General features: G+C 37.0%; 1 protein-coding gene across 2 annotated transcripts in view; it reads left to right on the top strand.

Moving 5' to 3' along the window:
* The window catches only part of ltbp4 (latent transforming growth factor beta binding protein 4), a 93,849-nt gene that overhangs the window by 44,605 nt on the left and 26,789 nt on the right, over positions 1 to 22,455 (top strand). Inside the window, exons 8-23 of one of the 2 annotated variants that reach the window (XM_084124978.1) lie at positions 274 to 376; positions 5,754 to 5,822; positions 9,298 to 9,420; positions 12,016 to 12,180; positions 13,487 to 13,924; positions 14,007 to 14,111; positions 17,486 to 17,614; positions 18,159 to 18,284; positions 18,429 to 18,548; positions 19,293 to 19,412; positions 19,721 to 19,840; positions 19,923 to 20,042; positions 20,124 to 20,243; positions 20,333 to 20,452; positions 21,311 to 21,430; positions 22,298 to 22,417. In XM_084124978.1, coding sequence (XP_083981104.1) covers positions 274 to 376; positions 5,754 to 5,822; positions 9,298 to 9,420; positions 12,016 to 12,180; positions 13,487 to 13,924; positions 14,007 to 14,111; positions 17,486 to 17,614; positions 18,159 to 18,284; positions 18,429 to 18,548; positions 19,293 to 19,412; positions 19,721 to 19,840; positions 19,923 to 20,042; positions 20,124 to 20,243; positions 20,333 to 20,452; positions 21,311 to 21,430; positions 22,298 to 22,417 — 2,218 coding nt within the window. The remainder of the gene's footprint in view (positions 1 to 273; positions 377 to 5,753; positions 5,823 to 9,297; positions 9,421 to 12,015; positions 12,181 to 13,486; positions 13,925 to 14,006; positions 14,112 to 17,485; positions 17,615 to 18,158; positions 18,285 to 18,428; positions 18,549 to 19,292; positions 19,413 to 19,720; positions 19,841 to 19,922; positions 20,043 to 20,123; positions 20,244 to 20,332; positions 20,453 to 21,310; positions 21,431 to 22,297; positions 22,418 to 22,455) is intronic. The other variant, XM_084124979.1, reaches the window with a different exon arrangement.

A 22,455-nucleotide genomic window follows, 5' to 3' on the forward strand; every position in this document is an offset into this window, starting at 1 on the left:
CCTGAAGCCCCACCCTCCACCTATCCACCAATCATGAAGTCAGTAGTGTTTCGGCATCCGGGTTGCCAGCTCTGCTCTAGTTGAAAGCTCCTTGTAGCAGCCTACGTTCCTGCTGGATCCTGCAGCCTATCTGGCAACCTCGAGTCAGGGGGGAGGGGGAGGGGATACACCGCTCTACAGTAATTTGAAAGTGATTGCAGTACCAGTTTTGGCCACAATCTTACATACGGCTCCTTTAAGTGTATAATGTGTGTGTTCTGTCCCGTCCCACAGTGCAGTTCTCCTCTACCTGGCCTGCGGAGTCAGGAGATGTGTTGCAGGGGTGTTGGGAAGGCCTGGGGCATCAGCGAGTGCACACTCTGCCCAGCGCTCTCAGGTGAGTCCGTGTCCTCATGATGCGCTCTCAGCTGAGTCCGTGAACACGGAGCCAGTCCGGCCTGGAGCGTTCACAGAAACACTCTCACTGTTTATAGCAGCACAGTTTGTTCTTTGAGCACAAAGAGGGAACAAAACACTCAGTGAAGGTCTGTTCCTTTTTAACTCGTAAACTCCAACACACATACACACACACACACACACACACACACACACTGATATCAGTTCAGCTGGCTAGAAAAACACGTCTACTTGTAAAACAGAAAATAGAGCAGTCGCCGCATGACTTCATGAGATAAATATAGCTTAGAGAGTTGTTTGGCAGACGGCTCATTTAAGTCCTGCTACTATATTATTATTATTATTGCAACAGTCAAGGTGTCGCCATCAGCGCTCGATCAGCCGGCTGGCTAAACATTACAGCATACTCACATTCCTCGTCGTCTTGATGAATGCTACATCCTTTGCTTTCATGTCTTTAATAGAAGATGACTTCAGCATCACTATCATTTATTAAATATAGTGACATAAAATGACATAATCCACTATTATTGAGATATTAATGCATATTCAAAACATGGCATATTATAACTATATGGGGTAAGATGTCACAGTGTGCTCCGATAATGTAATTATCATAAATAATCAGAGTATAAGGACTTAATCGCAAGATGTAAGTAAGATGTTTACATGACACAAGCAAATCTTTTCAATCCCGTTTACATGCAGTTTTCATTATTCGGACTATTCTCTAATTGTGTTTATTTTTACTGCCACGGTTCACATGCACAGCACTGATGATGAACACACTTATACGGTAGTGTTACTGACAACCCTAAAAAAGTCACCATTTCAATGTTTTCGAGCATCAGTGTACTGCAATATATATCAACATGAACTCAGTTTCTTCAACAGCAAAAGAAATATGCACATGCACACTTTGGTCAGAGTAGAATAGATGCCATTAAAGTGTTTAAATGCCTGTTTATTGTGATTAAAATCGGCGTACGGCATGTTTTACTACGGTTATGGCTGCTACGATTATGAGCATTTAATCTACGTATTACATGAGTTAAACTTTAATTGCAATATTGCCTAAATCTCATTATAATTACATTATACATAATTACATTATGGTACATGTAAACATAGCAAAGGAAAGACTACTGTATGCATAGCAAAATTAGCATAACAAAAATTCTACATTTTATTTCAATGTAATGAATGGGCTTTATTTTAGTTCAATTATGTTTTTTATTTAATATTGTGTATTTTTAGGGGATTTTATGGTACTAAATTTTACATAAATATAAATAAATATATAAATATATATTGAAATATGGTACATAAATATTTATGGAATAGTTATGATCCATATATTACCTATTAATCACTTTTTGAGCATTTGCTTTGGAGCACAGACTTCAGTTTGGTCTCTTTTTTAAAAGAAAACTCTTGAAAGATTATTGCTTTTTTTATGAAAAATGCACAAAAAAACTATTTTAAAATTTTATATGAAATATATATTTTCGAAAACATGTTTTACTCAAACTGTGAGAAAATCAAAGCCATAAATCTAAAGAAGTTTTGTTCCAGATTTGAGCCTGATATCTCGAAAAAGTAACTTTCAGGAAGACTTTGTTTGTGCGCAGCGCCAAATTTTACAATAGATGAAATTCGTCTCCCAATCGTTTCTAATGCGCTCATTTTGTATTATTTTTTTAGGACCACTTAACCTTTTCGAATCTTGTCCATGATTTTTACTTTTTTGTGTGTTCATATAGCAAGTGATAAAATCTTTACCAAGTTTCATACCATTCAGATGAAGTAAAAAATTCGAAGAAAACCAAAACATAAAATCTTTCGGTCAAAAATGATTTATGATTATATTAAATTACACCATTTTTCCCCACAAAATAAATGTGATATCCTCCTCAGACACGGTTTAATAGCTAAACAAGTAAACACAATAAATATGACAATATTTGAACTTTTGTTTGAAGACATAATTCTTAAATGCTGTGTTGTTTTTAACAGGGTTTTTGGGCTTTGCTGGCGTTCTTTGTACTGAGAAACATTTGCCAAGGATATATTTTCCTAACTTCTTGACGACCCTGAGTGGTTGATTATGTTGAGCACACGGTTACATAATCATTTACCCAGTGCAGAATAATGACTGGAACAATAGAGCCATCCTTGGGGATCGTCGGCTCCCCCATAGAGCCACAAATATTAAACCTCACAGGGACAAATTGTTATTTTCCTCTCTGTGAAGAACTGTGGAAAGTATTCCTGAATTGCTGGAAGGCTTTGTTGTGAAAGACATGAAATAAAATAAAACACTGATCAGGGAACATGCCTTCCCTTGTGCAAAAACATCTATCTATTTGAAAAGTTACAATAGAAATGGCAATAAAGCATATTTTAGTTTACCATAAATGCTTCAGAAGTACATTTTAAATACACAATAGAATTCATTTTGAACTTAGATTTAAAGATATTACTTAATTGGGTCAAAATAGTTCAACTAATTGCATTAACTATCAATTTAAACTGTAATACATGTAAATAACACGCAGTTAAGTGTCAGAAAACATTACATTAAGTTCACACTCAATATACCATATATTTTTCTTCATAGTATATTATTTCCATAGTAAAAGTATGTTAAAGTGTACTTCTTTTTCGCAAGATTTTGCCTTATAAATGGATGAATCACTCAAATGGTGGAATGTTAAGTGCTGTGCGTTAAGTTATATACATATAAGAAGACTCTTCTGCTCACCAAGGCTGCATTTATTTGATTAAAAATACAATATTGTGAAATATTATTACAGTTTAAAACAGCTGTTGTCTATGTGAATATATATAGTAAAGTGTAATTTATTCCTGTGATCAAAGCTGAATTTTCAGCATCATTACTCCAGTCTTCAGTGTCACATGATCCTTCAGAAATCACTCTAATATGATGATTTGATGCTCAAGAAACATTTATGATTATTATCAATGTTGAAAACAGTTTTTTACATTTTTATTTCATGATGCTATGATGAAAAGAAAGTTCAAAAGAACAGCATTTATCTGAAATCTAAAGCTTTTGTAACATTAAACACTACCGTTCAAAAGTTTGGGGTCAATAAGAATTTTAATTTTAATTTTTGGGGGAAATAAATAAAATAATTCAATACTTTTATTCATCAAGGACGAGTTAAACTGATCAAAAGTTACAGTAAAGACATTTATAATGTTAGAAAATATTCTATTTTAAATAAATGCTGTTCTTTTGAACTTTCTATTCATCAAAGAATTTTGAAAAAAAATTGTACACAGCTGTTTTCAACATTGATAATAATAATGAATGTTTCTTGAGCATAAAATCATCATATTAGAAATGATTTCTGAAGGATCATGTGACACTTAAAACTGGAGTAATGATGCTGGAAATTCAGCTTTGATCACAGGAATAAATTACAGTTTAAAATATATTTTTTTTAATTGTTTTTAATCAAATAAATGCAGCCTTGGTGAGCAGAAGAGACTTCTTTTAAAAACATTAAAAAATCTTACCAATCTAAAACTTTTGACCAGTAGTGTGTATATATATATATATATATATATATATATATATATATATATATATATATATATATATATATATATACTTGACTTGATCTAAGTGCTGCGTTCGATACTATAGATCATACAATACTCTTAGATCGACTACAAAATTATACTGGTGTTCAAGGACAAGCATTAAGCTGGTTTAGATCATACTTATCTGACCGCTACCATTTTGTCTATTTAAATGGAGAAAAATCGATCATAACTCCAGTAAACTATGGAGTGCCGCAGGGATCTGTGTTGGGCCCTCTATTATTCTCAATATATATGATGCCACTTGGAAATATTATAAGGAAACATGGAATTAGTTTCCATTGTTATGCTGATGACACTCAAATATATATTTCATCACGGCCGGATGAAAATGCTAAATTATCCAAATTGACAGAGTGTGTTAAAGATATAAAAGATTGGATGACGCGTAATTTTCTTTTATTAAATCCAGACAAGACAGAGGTAATACTTATCGGTTCAAAAAACCGCCCACAGAACCTCTCACAATACAACTTTGACATCGTAGGATGTCCTGTTACTTTATCCTCTACAGTAAAAGACCTGGGTGTTATACTCGATTGTAACCTGTCTTTTGAAAATCATATTTCGTATGTTACAAAAACAGCCTTTTTCCACCTTAGAAACATTGCTAAGCTACGTAATATGCTATCAGTTTCCGATGCAGAAAAGTTAGTTCATGCATTCATGACCTCGAGACTAGATTACTGTAATGCTTTATTAGCCGGTTGTCCTGCGTCCTCAATAAACAAGCTACAGTTAGTCCAAAATGCAGCCGCTAGAGTTCTTACTAGATCAAGAAAATATGATCATATAACACCGATTTTATCATCACTACATTGGCTACCTATAAAGTTCCGTATTAATTATAAGGTATTGCTACTGACTTATAAAGCCCTAAACGGCTTAGCTCCAGTCTATTTAGCGGATCTTCTATCACCCTATAATCCATCGCGCTCTTTAAGATCAATAAATTCGAGGCTTTTGGTCATACCTAGGATATCCAGATCAACCAAAGGAGGGAGAGCATTTTCACATTTGGCTCCGAAACTCTGGAATAGTCTTCCTGATACTGTTCGTTGCTCGGACTCGCTCTCCCAGTTTAAAACTAGATTAAAGACGCATCTTTTCGGCCAGGCATTCATATAATATTGTTAATCTTACAGTTCAAACTACAATCCGGCCTCTAGTTCATAAATGCCAGAGGAGAACTGGCCCCCGACTGAGCCTGGGTTCTCCCAAGGTTTTTTTTCTCCATTAGGTCACCTGATGGAGTTTTTTCGGTTCCTTGCCACTGTTGCCTTTGGCTTGCTCAGTTGGGGATATTTTGGGGATATTTAATTTTATTTTATCAATCAATAAATTCCACTAGAAACAAACCTTGTTGTATTATTTTATTTTAATTTAATACTGTGAAGCTGCTTTGATACAATCTGTATTGTGAAAAGCGCTATACAAATATACTTGATTTGATTTGATATATATATATATATATATATATGCATAAACAGTAAGCTAAATATTCTCATAAGAACACAGACACTGTGGCATAATGAAATACCGTTTTAGGATGTTTTGTGTTCTTGTATTTGTTTCAGCCTCTTGTTTCTGTTTTGATGATGAATCACTTGTTAATTGTCTACATGCATTTCTCACTGTGATTATATTTTTTCGTTGCATGCATTATTGACTGCAGTTTGACAGATGTTGTCAGGCTAGAGATCAGTGTGTTGTTTTCTCCTCAGGAAACACAGTGAACGGACAGGGCATCTGCCCGAAAGGCTTCGAGCGGCTCAACGGGACTCAGTGTGTGGGTAAGAGCCTCTGTCCTGGTTCTAGATCCATCCTAGCGTTTACCGTTATCTCAAACACATTTTAGGAACATGCAAACACACACTTCACTCTGCCTTCCTTCATCCAGAGGTCAGCCGAACACATCCGGCACTAAAGATGTTCTGACGGTTGCTGTGTTCATGTCTAGCTCTGTCTAAATACTGAAACTGAAGCAGATCCGCTTCTCTCTCTCGCTCGTCGTGTTGACTGATCATCTATCTATCTATCTATCTATCTATCTATCTATCTATCTATCTATCTATCTATCTATCTATCTATCTATCTATCTATAATTTATCATCTATCTATCTATCTATCTATCTATCTATCTATCTATCTATCTATAATTTATCATCTATCTATCTATCTATCTATCTATCTATCTATCTATCTATCTTCTATCTATCTATCTATCTATCTATCTATCTATCTATCTATCTATCTTCTATCTATCTATCTATCTATCTATCTATCTATCTATCTTCTATCTATCTATCTATAATTTATCATCTATCTATCTATCTATCTATCTATCTATCTATCTATCTATCTATCTATCTTCTATCTATCTATCTATCTATCTATCTATCTATCTATCTATCTATCTTCTATCTATCTATCTTCTATCTATCTATCTATAATTTATCATCTATCTATCTATCTATCTATCTATCTATCTATCTATCTATCTATCTATCTATCTATCTTCTATCTATCTATCTATAATTTATCATCTATCTATCTATCTATCTATCTATCTATCTATCTATCTATCTATCTATCTATCTATCTATCTATCTATCTATCTATCTATAATTTATCATCTATCTATCTATCTATCTATCTATCTATCTATCTATCATCTATCATCTATCTATCTGTCTGTCTGTCTGTCTGTCTGTCTATCTATCTATCTATCTATCTATCTATCTATCTATCTATCTATCTATCTATCTATCTATCTATCTATCTATCTATCTATCTATCTATCTTCCATCCATCCATCCATCCATCCATCCATCCATCTGAATTACTTGCATTACTTGAATCTCACAGCACATGCTAGTAATTACGATGAAATGAAACTTTCTCCATTTGTCGATATCTGTGAGATCCAGAGACCAGCGTCCCCCGAGGAGAAGCTACGGCATTGTTTTCCAATCTTTATCCTGACCGTAACGGCACTCCAGATGGTTTGATAAACACACTGTGAAATCAATTTATCAAGACATAGCTGGAGGTGGTCACAGGGTCAATGATGACAACTCCAGATTTGTTACGTATCTCTCTTTCTCTACATCTCCTCTCCTGCTTCTTCAAACCACAGATTACGTTACATTAATGGTTGCTGTATTTCTTACATTGAACAACACAATACAAGGTATCCTTACAAAAAGTTTATTTTTTCAGTGTAAAAGTGGATGAATCATGAGGAAAAACATATTTCTTGATCTTTTCAGATAAGAACTCAATGACAATACACTGTAACTTTCAGGAAAAGACCTTTTATTGAAACTAAGCTGCACTTTTACACGTCAGTAACCCATCGAAACTTGTCCAGTCTGCCTGTTTGTCTGGACATTTGGTGTGTCTTCAGTAAAAATACATCTCTTTTATCCCTACACCAACCAGATATTGATCAAATAAGAGCCGCTGGTCAATGGCTAACATGGTCTGACAAACAAACCCTTGTGGAAAACAAGTACACTTTAACATACATTTACATTTACGTAAATAATACACTTCAAAAGAATATACTCAAGTGTGAACTGAATGTAATGTTTTTATACACTATAATGCATGTTATTTTCATGTATTACAGTTTAAATTTATAGTAAATCCAGTTAGTTGCAGTTGGCTATTTTAACCCACTTAAGTAGAATCTTAATTTCCAATTTCATAATTACTTCTATTGTCTTTAAACTGTATTGCCAAATGTACAAACTGAGTGTGAACTGAATTTAATGTTTTTGGATCATTTTTGGACACTTAATTTCATGTATTTACAATTAGATTAAAATGTATCATAGTTTACATTTATATTTAATGCTATTAGTAGAACTTAAGGCATCTTTTTTTTGACCCGCTTAAGTAGGACTTATATTTCAATAAATTTGTAATTACACATTTATAATGATGAAGTTGCAATTTAGAACATTTAAAAAAAGTACTTACTTTACATTCACTATGAAATAACACACTACTAAAATTCTAATAATCAAGTATTTTACCTGTGCTTTAGTATGTTTGTCAACACATCACAATAAGTGTACTTCTTTAAAGCACGACAAAAGATTATTAAAACATAATGATTTAAAATATACTTTAAAATTATTATTACAAAGTGCACTAGGTGTGTTAAAATCATATTAATGAAAGTGTGCTCTCTTTAAGTGCACGTAAGTGGCCTTTTATTTTCTTAAACTTAACTTTTTTTTTAAATAAATATACTTTTAAGACTTGGGGCCCTATCTTGCACCCAGCGCAATTGACTTTGTACACCGACGCATGTATCATTCCTATTTTGCACCCGCGCACAGCGGACTTTTCCCTCCACAGACGCACGTCGGTAAATTAGGGAATGAACTTGCGCTCCCGGGGGCAGTTCAGCGAAAAGAGGAGGCGTGTTCCGGCGCAAACGTTCCCTGGTGCTATTTTGCAGTTTCAGAAAACAATTCCGCCACAGACCAGGAGAAACCTAGTCTAAAGTCAGTGGCACATTGCGCATGTTATTTATATGTTATTTTAAGGGCGCATGCTCTGCCATAATCAATGTAGCGTGTGCACAACGCGCATCTCATCTACACACAGACGCAGCAGTTCTCATTTTTAGAAAACCATACATTATTCCAAGGAAAAATATTAACACACGAGGGAAATCATTATGGTGTCCATGAAGATGTGAAAAAATAGGCATAAATCTAGCTGACACATTTACCCAAATTATTATACGCCTGTTTAACCGAAGCTAATCTGGGTGTGTTTCTCCATCCCCAATGTCACTTCTCTGTGTTTTACGGCCCTGACGAGAACGTCGGTCTCCTCGGCTGTGAACCGCTCCTGGCAAATCCGCCGTTATAATAGCGATCCGCCATGGAACAAGCGCGCCTGCTCTTAAAGGGAATGTGAGATGAGGCTCTGATTGGTTTATTTCACGTTACGCCCAAACCACACCTATGAGTAATGAAGCGACTTCAGACCAACACATTTTAGATTTGCGTCGGGCGCAAGAGTCATTTATCCCGCTGGTATAATAGCAACAGCGCCCGAGACCCGCCCACAAAGTTACTTGCGTTTCGTGCTTGATACTTGCGTTTCAGATCGTTAAAATAGGGCCCTTGAAGTAAACTACAAGTTCACATTCAGTGCACTTCTTTTTCACAAGGGTATTGACACACACACACACACACACCAACACATCAGGTTATGACAGTCATGTTTCCTCCTCTGGTGTAGATATTAACGAGTGTTTGCAGCCGGGTTTCTGTGAAAACGGGAACTGTGTAAACACCCGAGGGAGCTACAGTTGTGTCTGCAAAGAGGGCTACTTACTGGACGCCTCTCATGGGATCTGCATCTGTAAGTACGGGACAGTCGGACACGAGAGGAGGACAGCCATGCCACACACAGCTACAGCCCTCAGTCATACACAGGCCAATACTAACACATCATGAGTTTCAAATCCACACTACAAAGTGAATGCACGTGAGTGAAGGCTTTGGCTGTGTGTGGCTGTGGTTCTGTCTATTCCAGCAGGATTACTTGGCACTGCTTGAGAGATGCCTGTCGGCTCCATGCATATGCATCCTTAAATCGAGGCCTATCCTGACTGATCGCTCCGTGTTTTCTGGTGTTTTCCCATCGACTGGGAGCTGCCTCTTTCTGCCTGAGTTTTTGCATCTGGGAAATTCTGTGACTCTATTTTAATCAAGTTTTCTTCTTGTCTGAATCTTGTCAAGCCTTCTTGAGATTCTGAGCATGTTTGTCAGTCAGGTAAGTGTACCAATGCCTGCTGTGTACGTTATATGTACTACATTGTGCAGTGATTTGCTCAAGCTGATCTGTGTGTCATTTCCAGTGGCTCTGTGGCTGATTATTGTATGCCTGGCTCTACTTTAAACTTTGTTTGTGCTGCTGAACCAATCAAAGCGCCAAAAGTGTAAAGAATGATGTCAATGTAGAATGAGTAGCAGAAATATTTATTTCCTTGGGGCTGTTGTGTTAAGCTATTTGCGTAAGTATGACGTCCATGACAAACGCAACCAACTTGAAGGAATAGTTTCCAAAAGAATCATTTGCTCACATCATTCCAACCCCGTACGACCTTCCTTTCTTCCGTGGAACACGAAAGGAGATGTTTTGCAGAATGTCCGAGCTGCTCTTTTCCCATACAATGAAAGTACAGTGATTAACAGTTTAAGTTATGCACTAAATTCTAAGCCATACAATAACTTTCTGTGATGAGCAGGCAAAAAAACATTTTACAATAAAAATGTTGGCATTGGGTTTATTTGTGGGGGGGGGGGGGGGGGGGGGGGTTGGTTTAGAAGCAAGATTTCAGTGAATTATGTCTTAAATTCTAAAATGTTACTCACACTATATAACACTTTCTTGACTGTTTCTTAAAGGGTATCTGTCGCCAAAATGCAACCAAGGGTCTTTTTGTTAATCTACCCGAGGCAAACTTTCATTTAAAAGCATAATTAGAATGAAAACGGCACTTTTAAGTTTGACCGTATTTTCGTTTTCGGTCAAATTGCCTTGTGAATGGGAGTGAATGGGGCACTTCTATGATAGCATCAAAAATCACTATTTTTCAAACACTAAGAAGGCTCGACACAACATGAAACTTTGCTGGAAGTCTCACCAGGGGCTCTACACATGAACTCCAGCATTGAGAACATTGTTTGTGTACACAGAGTTTACTAAAAAGAACAACTCACTGTCTCTGTGTCCGCCGGTGTTTTGTCAGTCAAAAATAGTCGATCTCCGAATGCAACGTAACAGGGAGGATAGTAAAGATGGAAAGCTCCTAAAGCTTAGTTCTATATAAATTCACGGATAATTTGTTGTTTTATCGTTAGTGAAAATCAGTATTGACCTTGTATTTGAAAAAGGATACTCATATAAGAAGCAATACTAAAATTCAGAGTCAGTTCATTCACATTCGGAGATCGACTATTTTTGACTGACAAAATGCAGGCGGACACAGAGACAGTGAGTTGTTCAAAATCTTTCTTTTTAGTAAACTCTGTGTACACAAACAATGTAGTCAATGCTGGAGTTCATGTGTAGAGCCCCTGGTGATACTTCCAGCAAAGTTTCATGTTGTGTCGAGCCTTCTTAGTGTTTTAAAAATAGCGATTTTTGATGCTATCATAGTCGTGCCACAAACACTCCCATTCAAAAGGCAATTTGACCGAAAACGAAAATACGGTCAAACTTAAAAGTGGCGTTTCCATTCTAATTATGCTTTTACACGAAAGTTTGCCTCGGGTAGATTAACAAAAAGACCCTAGGTTGCATTTTGGCGACAGATACCCTTTAACACACTTAAGTACACTTTTAAAAAGTGCAGTTAGTAATAATGCCACATTAAAAGTTTTCATTTTAAGTGCTTTTTAAGGTGCAACAATAAAAATGCAGTAAAGTACACTTATTTAATTATGAAGTAATTAAGTAATTATGAAGTCACGTATAAAGATGTATTGAAGTTCTACTTAAGTGGGCCAAAAAAGCACCCTTAATTAACAATAATGCAAGAGAAACTAATAATTACTCTTTTTAAAAATGTGCTCAAGTGAACTTCTTTTTCACAACGGTATGGCTTCAGATGTACAGTGTGAGTCATATATAGACAGATTTTTTTGCTTTATGCTTTCATTGTATGGAAAAGAGCAGCGTGAACATTCCTCTAAACTCCTGCTTTTGTGCTCCACAGAGAAAAACAAAGTCATACAGGTTTGGAACGACATGAGGGTGAGTAATTAATGACAGAATGTTCATTGTTGGGCGAACTAACCCTTTAAAAGACCACTTAAATCACTTCAAGAAGCATTTATGATTATAAATGAATGCATTAATATCTGCATGTACGATCTGTGGCATGTTTAGATTCCTATCCCTACCTGTGTCCCTACGTAATTATATTCTGCTCTGTTTTTCCCCTCATAGCGCAGAAGGTGATCTCGGAGGAGAAGGACCAGTGTTTCCGGATCCTGAACCAGGGCTCCTGTTCTCTTCCCATCCTGAGGAACATCACCAAACAGATCTGCTGCTGCAGTCGAGTGGGAAAGGCCTGGGGGAAGAAGTGTCATTTATGCCCTTTCTTCGGCTCAGGTAAGAGACTTTTCAGGCATTCAAAGAATGCACTTGTCTTTTCAAACAACTACATTGCATCTTTAATGCATAAGTTTGGGCAAAGAGTAGGAAGAAGGATGGAGGACAGCACTGAGAACATTATGTGTTAGTACAGAATATTGAAACAACATGATTTGGTTTTAACACAAAGAGTCCAAATGTTCCTCAAGGACCCTGTCCCACCCACACCACCAGCAATATTTCTTTGAAAATGACTGGAGGAATATCAAAGGAGATGAAATTTACTGTGTAATTTGTCTGTCTTCGTTTAAATACCACAAGTTGCGGTTCTAGCGTTGTCCCGGTTGACCCTTCCTATTTCTGGCTCGATGGAATGGATTAGTTCACTTCAGAATTTAAATTTCCTGATAATTTACTGTGTCTTTCTTTCTTCAGTCAAAAAGAAATTGAGGTTTTTGAGGAAAACATTCCAGGATTTTTCTCCATATGATGGATTTCAATGATTATCAACGGGTTGAAGGTCAAAATGTGAGTTTTGGTGCAGCTTCAAAGTCTCGTCACGATCCCAGCCGAACTATCTAGCCAAACCATCGCTCATTTAAAAAAAAAAAAAAAAAACTTTTATATACTTTTTAACCACAAATGCTCGTCTTACACGTCCACGACTTCACGCATTACGTAATCATGTTGGAAAGGTCAGGCGGTAACCTGACATGGGCGGTAAATGTAGAGTAGGGTGAAAAACTCCATCTCATTTTCTCCTCCAACTTCAAAATCGTCCGACATCGGTGTTTTACCTTTTATTTATTTATTTATTTATTGTAAAGGGCGTTTGATTTAGTCTTTGCATGTTGGCTTTGTAAACACTAGGTCTGAACTTCCGCCTATGTCACACTTTCACCGTGATTACGTAATGCGTGGCGCATCACAGCTAGTGCAAGACGAGCAGTTGCGGTTAAAAAGTATATAAATGTTGTTGTTTTTTAGAAAATGAGAGATGGTTTGGCTAGATAAGACTCTTATTCCTCGGCTGGATCGTGTCGAGACTTTGAAGCTGCACTGAAACTCACATTTGGACCTTCAGCCCGTTGATAATCATTAAAGTCACTATATGGAGAAAAATCCTGGAATGTTTTCCTCAAAAACCTTAATTTCTTTTCGACTGAAGAAAGAAAGACATGAACATCTTGGATGACGTGGGGGGAGAGTCAATTATCAGGAAATTTTAATTCTGAAGTGAACTACTCCTTTAAGAAACAAAATTTGCAAAATTTAACTGCATTAGTTTTTTACAGGTTTTCAGCACGTAACCTTGTGTTCACAGCTGCCTTCAAAGAGATCTGTCCTGCTGGACCGGGCTACCATTATTCGGCTTCGGCAGTCAAGTTTAACCAAAGACTAGCCGAGGTGCTTGACACCGGCGGGCCGCCCTTGGTCTCTGAAAATGCTCGTACATCCACACAGGTCATAGTATCCCAACCTGAAATCTCCAGGACGCACTCAACAAGCTCACTGTCAACCAGAATCCAACAATCGACCAACACGCAAACCATCAGAGTCCAACAACCTTCCATCTCTCAGTCTACGAGACCACAGAAACCTAACGCTGGTCCACAGACCGGTTCGGTTATCACTATAACTCAACCGAATCCAAACCTGTCAACTGGTGGCGTCTCTCAAACCACAAACACCAGACCTCAGCCTTCCAGTGTTCGTCCTGGGAACGCCGCCTCAACCAACCAGCCGGCCAGAGTGAACACGTGTGAGTGACAGCGTTTCTTATAAAGTTATTTATCAACGCACAGTTGTGGAGGTGTGTTTAATTCAATCTAATTGTTTTACAGCTGTTGTCCGTACGCAAACCAGCCGGCCCTCGGTTAACAGACAGCCAGTTTCTCCAGTTAGACCTCCTGTGCCGACTACATCCCGGCCACTGCCGACTCGACAAGGTAAGCCATCGCTGAGGCTTCAGGAAGAGAAGTGCACTTCAGCATACTTTTATAAAAGAGCACTTAATACGGAAATAATATACTTTAAAAGAATATACTTTAGTGTAATGTTTTCAAACACTTAATTGCATGTTATTAAATGAAAATTGTATTAAATGCAATACATTTATATAAAATGCAATTTTTTACCCACTTAAGTAGGACTTAAGTACAGCAATTTATTTAAATTGCCCCTATTATGGATTTTTGAAAATGACCTTTCATGTAGTGTGTAACATAGCTCTGAGTGAATGAAAACATACTGCAAAGTTTTAAATCTGAAAGTGCACCGTATATAAAGTTATTGTCTTTCAAATGTAAGAGTCGACTCTGAGTCACTGAAGTGATTCGTTTTTCAAACGAGTCATGAGCCGTTTCGTTGTGAAGTCAGATGAAACATTTAAAATGTAAAATGTACAAGTAAAATAATCGGTTTGTTGATGGACATGCACTTGCTAATGCTGATGGTGAGGAATTACAGTTGCAACATCTCATAATGTCCCTCAAACTGAGTAGCGAATCACTGAGAAGCGTCCTGCTCGAGTCGTCCTTGTGATGGAGGTTCGGGTTGAATAAAGTTCTTCCGATGTTTCATCATCGGACTCGCGCTCGGACTGATATGGTAAAATCGATGTCATTGTTTGTTACAGTGTTTAGTTTACGGTGTAGGAAGCTTCAGGACAGCTGACGTTGTTATGGCAATGGGCGTTTTTGTTTTCGACACGCGCTGTACACAGTAAACCAATCACAACAGACTGAGCTGTCTGGCCAATCAGAGCAGAGTAGCTCGTGGAAAGGAGGGATTTAGAGAGATTGATTCATCTGATGAGTCATTTGTGTGGTGATGTGCAAATGTATATTATGAGGAAATTAAACAGTTTTTTGACCTTTGATGCATGTAAACGTGTTGTAGGAGACTCCAAAACAACATTAGGAAACTTTAAAATAGCATAATAGGGGCACTTTAATTTCATAATTATGGTTAAAGTGTACTTCTGAATGTACTAACAAACTTTAAAGTCCCTCTGTGGTGAAAATCCAGCTTTTAATGTTGTTTATATGTCTTTGTGGTGTTTTTAATATGCTTTAAGACAAACCATGTGTAAATTCATAAGTCGACACCATTGCTGAGTATTTTCTCTGTAAAACTGCAGTGATACTAACCAATCAGATCAACGTGTGATCGTCAACGAGTGAATCTCTGGAGGCGGGGCTAATTAGCATATTCATAGAACCGCATATACTAAATGAGGAAAGGGTGTAAAGTTACATTCAAGCTATTCAAAGGCATGACGAAATTTATTTTCAAGGAAAAAAATGTTTAAATAAGTAATTTTGGTGATCAAAGATGAGTTTTACAGGATAAAATTATTGACTACAGGGGGACTTTAAATAAATGTGTAATTGCACATTTCCAATGAAGAAGTTGCAATTTATTACATTTAAAATATATTAACTTTAAACGCAATATCGAATTACACATTACAGTTAAAATTATAATCAAGTATGCTTTAGTATGTTAGTCAACACAAAATATTATATAAACAATGATATAAAAAGTATTTTGCATTTCTTTGACATTATTACAAGGTGCATTTCTTTAAAAATGTACTTAAGTGTATTAAAAATCATCACTCTTTAAGTGCACTTAAGTGGCATTATGTATTTCATTAATCTATTATCTGCGGGTACAGTTTTTTTTTTAAAATATACTTTTAAGATTTGAAGTACACTACAAGTGCACATTCTATACAATTAAGCACACTTCTTAGGCTTAGGCTTATGACTTGAAGGCCCTGTCCCAAAAAGTGCGCTGGATGTGGCCTTTCATGAAGTCCATGTCCCAAAAGGAACCCTAATCCTTCACAAAACCTCCTCTGAGTCCACACTTTCTTGGCGCTTTGACTGTCGGGTAGAAGTCTGCAGCGGAGCTCGATTCATTGTGGACTCGGCAAAAGTGTGCATATCGCCCGCGAACATCCTTTTGAAACATAAAATGACAAATGGGACGGACACCCTACAGTCTTGTGGACTTAACAGGTGCGCACAGGACAAGTGCACATGATGTGCGCCATTTGAGACAAGGCCCATGAGACTTTTGGACGTCCCAGTTGTCATTTTATGATTCAGAAGTGTACTCTCGAGTTCCTCCTTGTAGTGCTCTATGACCTAACAGGAAGTGTAGGCTGAGAGCGGGATTTGGGACAGGTACTATTGCATATGTTGTTTGTACAGCTGTTAAAACTGTTAAAGTTAAAAAGGTAATGGTCTGTTTATGTCCTCAACTACATGAATTTTTGGGCACTGCTGTTCTTAATCTGTTCTTTTTTGTAAAGCCACTAATATAGCTGTTGGGGCTTTGGTTTTCTCAGAAGTGCACAGAAAAAAATTCATTGGCCGCCTCATATAAATGACCGACATCTTTGATTTCCAGAGTTGAAGTGACGCCAAATTCATCTCAACCTTGAAAAATGCAGAGCTGAATTCCGCACTGTAATTTTCTCATAATTTGCATCCAGTTTGATTGTTCGATGAAGTTGGTTTGGAGAGGAATGAATAAATGTCCATCAAGTTATGAACACGGCATACCTCTGAGATTGACTTGGGCTAATCTGGGGTTGTTTCCCGTACAACGCCGTAACTCGCTGCTTCACTACCGTAGTGCGATGCATCAATGAAGAAATCAACTAGCTAGTCACGACTGTTTCCCGAAACCGTATTGTTGCAAAGTTGTCGTTCAACCACGTTGGTTAATGATGTCACGAACTTAGTCGAGTAATAACTTCTTTTAATGATTCATTTGAGATCAAATTAATACTAGACTTTTTGCTATAAATTACAGACATGACATCTGAGGACTATTTCTCATTTTTCTCAGTTATTTTGCTTTATTTCCAGATTCAATCATAGGCTCGTTCTTACACTAGAGCTCGTTCACACATGCGCACTCTTCAAAAACGACACTTTAAATCTATTGACAAACTAAAAGACGTAAATGACATTTGTATGTATTCTACATAAAATATACAGATTGTACTGCATGTCAGTTTGCTTATTTGGCTCAAGATAAGGATTTATTAAGTCCACATGTCTAAAAAAACTAGAGACTCTGCTTCTAACCACAGGTCGAGAGCTGTCGTTCCAAACACACAACTTTGCGATGCTGTTTGTGAATGTTCATTAGAACTTTGGTTTCGGGAAACACAGACTCGTTGAACTATGCAGATAATGAATGAACTTGCAACCACAGTTTGCTATTGATGCCTCTGAATACACACCCCTGATTAGATAACCACAAACTGACCTGATATTGAATCAGTGTGTGTTTCCCCCAGATGCCCGAGTGTGTGAATCGCGACCTCAGGTGTGCGGGTCGGGACGCTGTATTGACCTGCCAGGCGGCAGACACACGTGTGTGTGTAACACTGGATATATACTCAATCCTCAGCAAGGCCACTGCCAAGGTATGAACCTGGGAGTTAATGCATGACTAAGGAATAAGAAATAAGCAACACTTACACTCTAAAGAAGATAAATATGTACGATATGTACCTTCTAAAATGGGTTTTAAATCACATTGAGATTAAATGTTCCTTCCACTGCCATTATTTTAGATAATTTTCAATGACTCACAAATATGTGGCATTATAGAAGGATTCCTCTTTTTCTCATTGGTGTCTTCCAAGGCTTTTAAAGGTAAAAGGTCATAGTGACATTGCCTAGAGGCCAGCCAGCTCATATATTTGTCATCTCTGTCTGCACATGCTTTAACTGTGTGGATTTCTGTGTGCATGTGCATTACATTATTGTAACACACTGAAAGCCTATGTAATGTATCATACAGGAGCCAGCAATATTAGCAGTACCATAATCACCAAGCGATGATCGAAGCATCTCATCTCTCTCTCTCTCTCTCTCTCTCTCTCTCTCTCTCTCTCTCTCTCTCTCTCTCTCTCTCTCTCTCTCTCTCTCTCTCTCTCTCTCTCTCTCTCTCTCTCTCCCCCCCAGACAGAAACGAGTGTCTGTTGACGCCCAGGCCGTGCTCTGTGGGGCAGTGTGAGAATACGGCGGGCAGCTTCCGTTGTGTTTGTCCATCGGGATACCAGACCAACTCCCAGCAGACCATGTGTGTCGGTTAGAGACGTTTCATTCTTTCGGCTGACCACGTCCTCTATGTTTAATTTACCGTTCATGTCAATGTTGCTTTATAGCATGTTTTTAGAATGTTGTGCATATAATAATTTATGAGATCAGTTAAATCATTGATGGATTCCACAGATTTTGATGAGTGCCGTCAGGTTCCCAATCCCTGTATTAACGGCCGCTGTGAAAACACACTGGGCAGCTTCAGGTGTGTGTGCAGAGCTGGATACAAGCTTCAGGAGAACAGCTGCATAGGTAATTCAAATAATTTTACCCATAATGGGGTTCTCAAACCTTTTGGGGGGCCAGAGAACACATAATTCTAACAGTGATTAAGCATATGCTTGTAATTTATCAATGGTTTATTAAAAGGACCATATGAAATCCATCTTACCCCCCCCCCCCAATTTAATGGTTGAATTAAATTTTCATAATCATGAATCATGTCTAATCAATTGAATTCAAAAAACTTCAACAACATTGTTTAAATGTTTGCAATAACAGGGCCCTATGAAATGTTGAATTTTTTTATGTTTTAATACAAATTTATTGTCAAAAAAGGTGGTAATGAAATGTAATCAAATTAAAATGTCAAAGTTTCTTTAATTTTTTTAGCAAAGTGCTGCACAACAGAACAAGTTTGTGACTATTCCTTAAATAAATTAGTTTTAATAATTTGTATTAATATTACTATGGTACTGTACAAGAGTAATATTTTTCTGTTATAATTTCTTCAAGTTAAACCGAACTTTTACTTTTTGATGCGTTGTCGTGAAGAGTTTCTGTGTGCATTTTTGATATGGCGATAGTTTTCTCAAATGAAATGCTGTTGAAGTCACTTTTAGAGCACCACGAGCATCTCGCGCGCGTGTGTGTGTGTGTAGTAGACAAAACTACTCATCCTGGTGTATACAGGATAGGGATATTAAAATGTATTGCATAATGAGTCTCCAAAAAAGAACTCAGAATATACTTGATGTGGTGTTTTATTATCCTCAGACATAGATGAGTGTGTTGACCCGCTCCGGTGTTCGGGTCAGGAGTGTGTGAACTCTCAGGGCTCATATAGGTGTGTTTCCTGTAAGCCTGGCTTTGATCTGCTCAATGGACAATGCTCAGGTAACACACGACACAGAAATATCACTAAGTATTATTCATTTTGCAGACTAATCTTGTGTTATCTTGTGGAAAAATAAGCTAACTTTAGCATACTTTTACATTAAGTACTTATTATGGAAATAATTGTCTGGGTTGTGTTTAGTTTGTTCATGCGTTTAGGTTTCTTGTACTCCTTTCAGTGTAGCGCTCTCCTTATTATCATTAGTTAATGATTATGTTCACCTGTTCCTTGTTTAGTTCCCTTGTTAAACCTTGTGTTTATATGCTCCCCGTTCTGTTCAGTTCTCGTAATTCTTTCTTTTATTCAGATATTGATGAATGTCGCCGGACCCCGTCCCCATGTCCCGGCGGCCGCTGTGAAAACATACCGGGCAGCTACAGATGCGCGTGTCGAGACGGATACAGATTGCAGGCCAACACCTGTGTGGGTAAGAAAATGCTTTTAAGTTTAAATAATATACATTTATATTGTTGTGTTCATGTGTGCATGGATTGATGTGTACATTACAGATGTGAATGAGTGTGAGGACCCATTGCAGTGTCCTGGACAGGAGTGTGTGAACTCTCAGGGATCATATAGGTGTGTGTCGTGCAGACCTGGATTTAGCTTTAAAAATGGAGCATGCTCAGGTAACGACTCGTTTCAACCTGCAAGTCATAACGTGTGAAATATGTACAGACCCTGAAAGTGGGATGCTGTTATCTGTCCAGATATCGACGAATGCCGTCAGACGCCTTCTCCTTGCTCGAACGGACTGTGTGAAAACACACTTGGCAGCTTCAGGTGTGTGTGCAGAACTGGCTTCAGACTGCAGGGCGGCACCTGCACAGGTATGATTCTTCATACAAAACCAATCGTGAAATACTGGGTTTGAAATAAATCCTGTAAGTCATATGTGTGTGTGCATGTGTGGACGTAGATGTGAATGAGTGTGAAGATCCATTCCAGTGTCCTGGACAGGAGTGTGTGAACTCTCAGGGATCGTATTGGTGTGTTTCCTGCAGGCCTGGATTTAGTCTTAAAAATGGATCATGCTCAGGTAACAACCATGAATGGACCGTTATATAATTGTATAATTGCATTATAATTGTAACCTAACAATACTTAGGTTAAACTTAAAAAAAAATACTGTTGCAATTAGCTATCACAATTTTAAATTTTGCGTTAGAATAACTTTCCTGGATTTAACTTGCGATAACTCAAATATTTAAGTTTTCACTTAATACAACTTAAAATTGTAATGCAGCGCAAACACTTACTTTTTAAAGTTACTTTTACAGTGCAATTAGTTTTTCTCAAATTAAATTTATGGTTTGGCTCAAACCTTTAAATTTTGATATAATATTATTTTCCCAAAGACAAAAACATTAACACAAAGTAAAAAGTTCGGTCACACATTAGTTTAGGGTCCAATTCTCACTATTAAAGATTTTGCCTGGTTACTGATTATTAATAGTTAGTAAGGTAGTTTAGGTATTGGGTAGGATTGAGGATGTAGAATATGGTCATGCAGAATAAGGCATTGATATGTGCTTTATAAGTACTAATAAACAGCCAATATCCTAGTAATATGCATAATAATAAGCAACTAGTTAATAGTGAGAATTGGACCCTAAACTAAAGTGTTACCAAAAGATTATTATAAAGACCATCATACTTAATCTATATGTTCTGAAGACATAAGCCAAAATGTTACTTAATGTAGGTCAATATTTGTCAGGTTTATATTCTGTTCTATTGACTCTTATTTTAACATTCTGCCTTGTTTCCGTTCGTTCCTGTTTCCCCGCTCTGTTTAGTTTGACCTGTCTAGTTTAGTGTTGTTCTAGCTCTGAGTTTCCAGCAGAGAAAGCATGAAGCTCACTGTATAATGACCAAGTTTTTTTATTTGTGCCAGATATCGACGAGTGCCGCCAGACTCCTGAGCTGTGTGTTAACGGCCGCTGTGAGAATAACATGGGAAGTTACAGCTGTTTGTGTCGGCCTGGATTCAGACTGGAGGGAAACATCTGCAAAGGTTTGAGCTTCATGACAGCACTAAACTGTTTTACTGGAATAAACCTTCTCAAGCTCAACATGTGAAGAAGAAGTGCACTTTAGCATGCTTTTAAAAAGAGGACCTATGATGGAAATAAGTATGAATTGAATGTAATGTTTTCCGACACTTAATTGCATGTCAAGTGTGTGAAAAGGAGGAGAGTGATGGGAAATGAAGTGCAGAGGATGCTGATCTGTGACACCTCTATTGTCTTCTAAAATATAGTTAAAGTTACTGCTGAATGTACTGACAAGCATTTATGATAAACTCAAATACACTTTAATGTAATTTCTATAGAAACTAGTGTGTCATGTATTTAAAAACATTTGTAATTACACATTTGCAGTGATGAAGTCGCAGTTTAGTACATTTAAAATATATTAACCTTATGTAATATTGAATAACACATTACAGTTAAAATTATATCCAAGTACTTCACATGTGCTTTAGTATGTGAGTCAACACATCAACATAAGTGTATTTCTTTAAAGCATGACAAGAGTTTAGTAAAACATAATGATTTAAAATGTACTTTAAAGTAAAACTTTTAATTTGACTTTACTAATTGCACTTTTTAAAAGTGTACTTAAGTGTGTTAAAAAAAAAGTCATGAAGTGTATCTCTTTAAGTGCACTTAAGTGGCCTTTTATTTAATTAAAATTATATTATCTGCAAGTACAGTTTTTTTTTTTATATATATACTTTTAATACTACTACTTTGAAGTACACTACAAGTGCACATTTGGTACAATTAAGCACACTTGTTTTTTCACAAGGGATCATTACAGATTTCATCCTCAAAGTTGTTCCATTCATAAAATGAGTCTGTTTCTTACTTCGTTCCAGATGTGAATGAGTGTGAGAATGAGCTTCAGTGCCCAGGAAAAGAGTGTGTGAACTCAGTCGGTTCCTTCAAGTGTGTCTCCTGTCAGACGGGCTTTGAGCTTCTTGACGGACACTGCCAAGGTATCACTTCATGTGGATCTCCACAGATAACATTGATT

Source organism: Abramis brama, assembly GCF_963993115.1.
Source record: "Abramis brama genome assembly, chromosome: 9".
In the NCBI taxonomy this organism is placed as follows: domain Eukaryota; kingdom Metazoa; phylum Chordata; class Actinopteri; order Cypriniformes; family Leuciscidae; genus Abramis; species Abramis brama.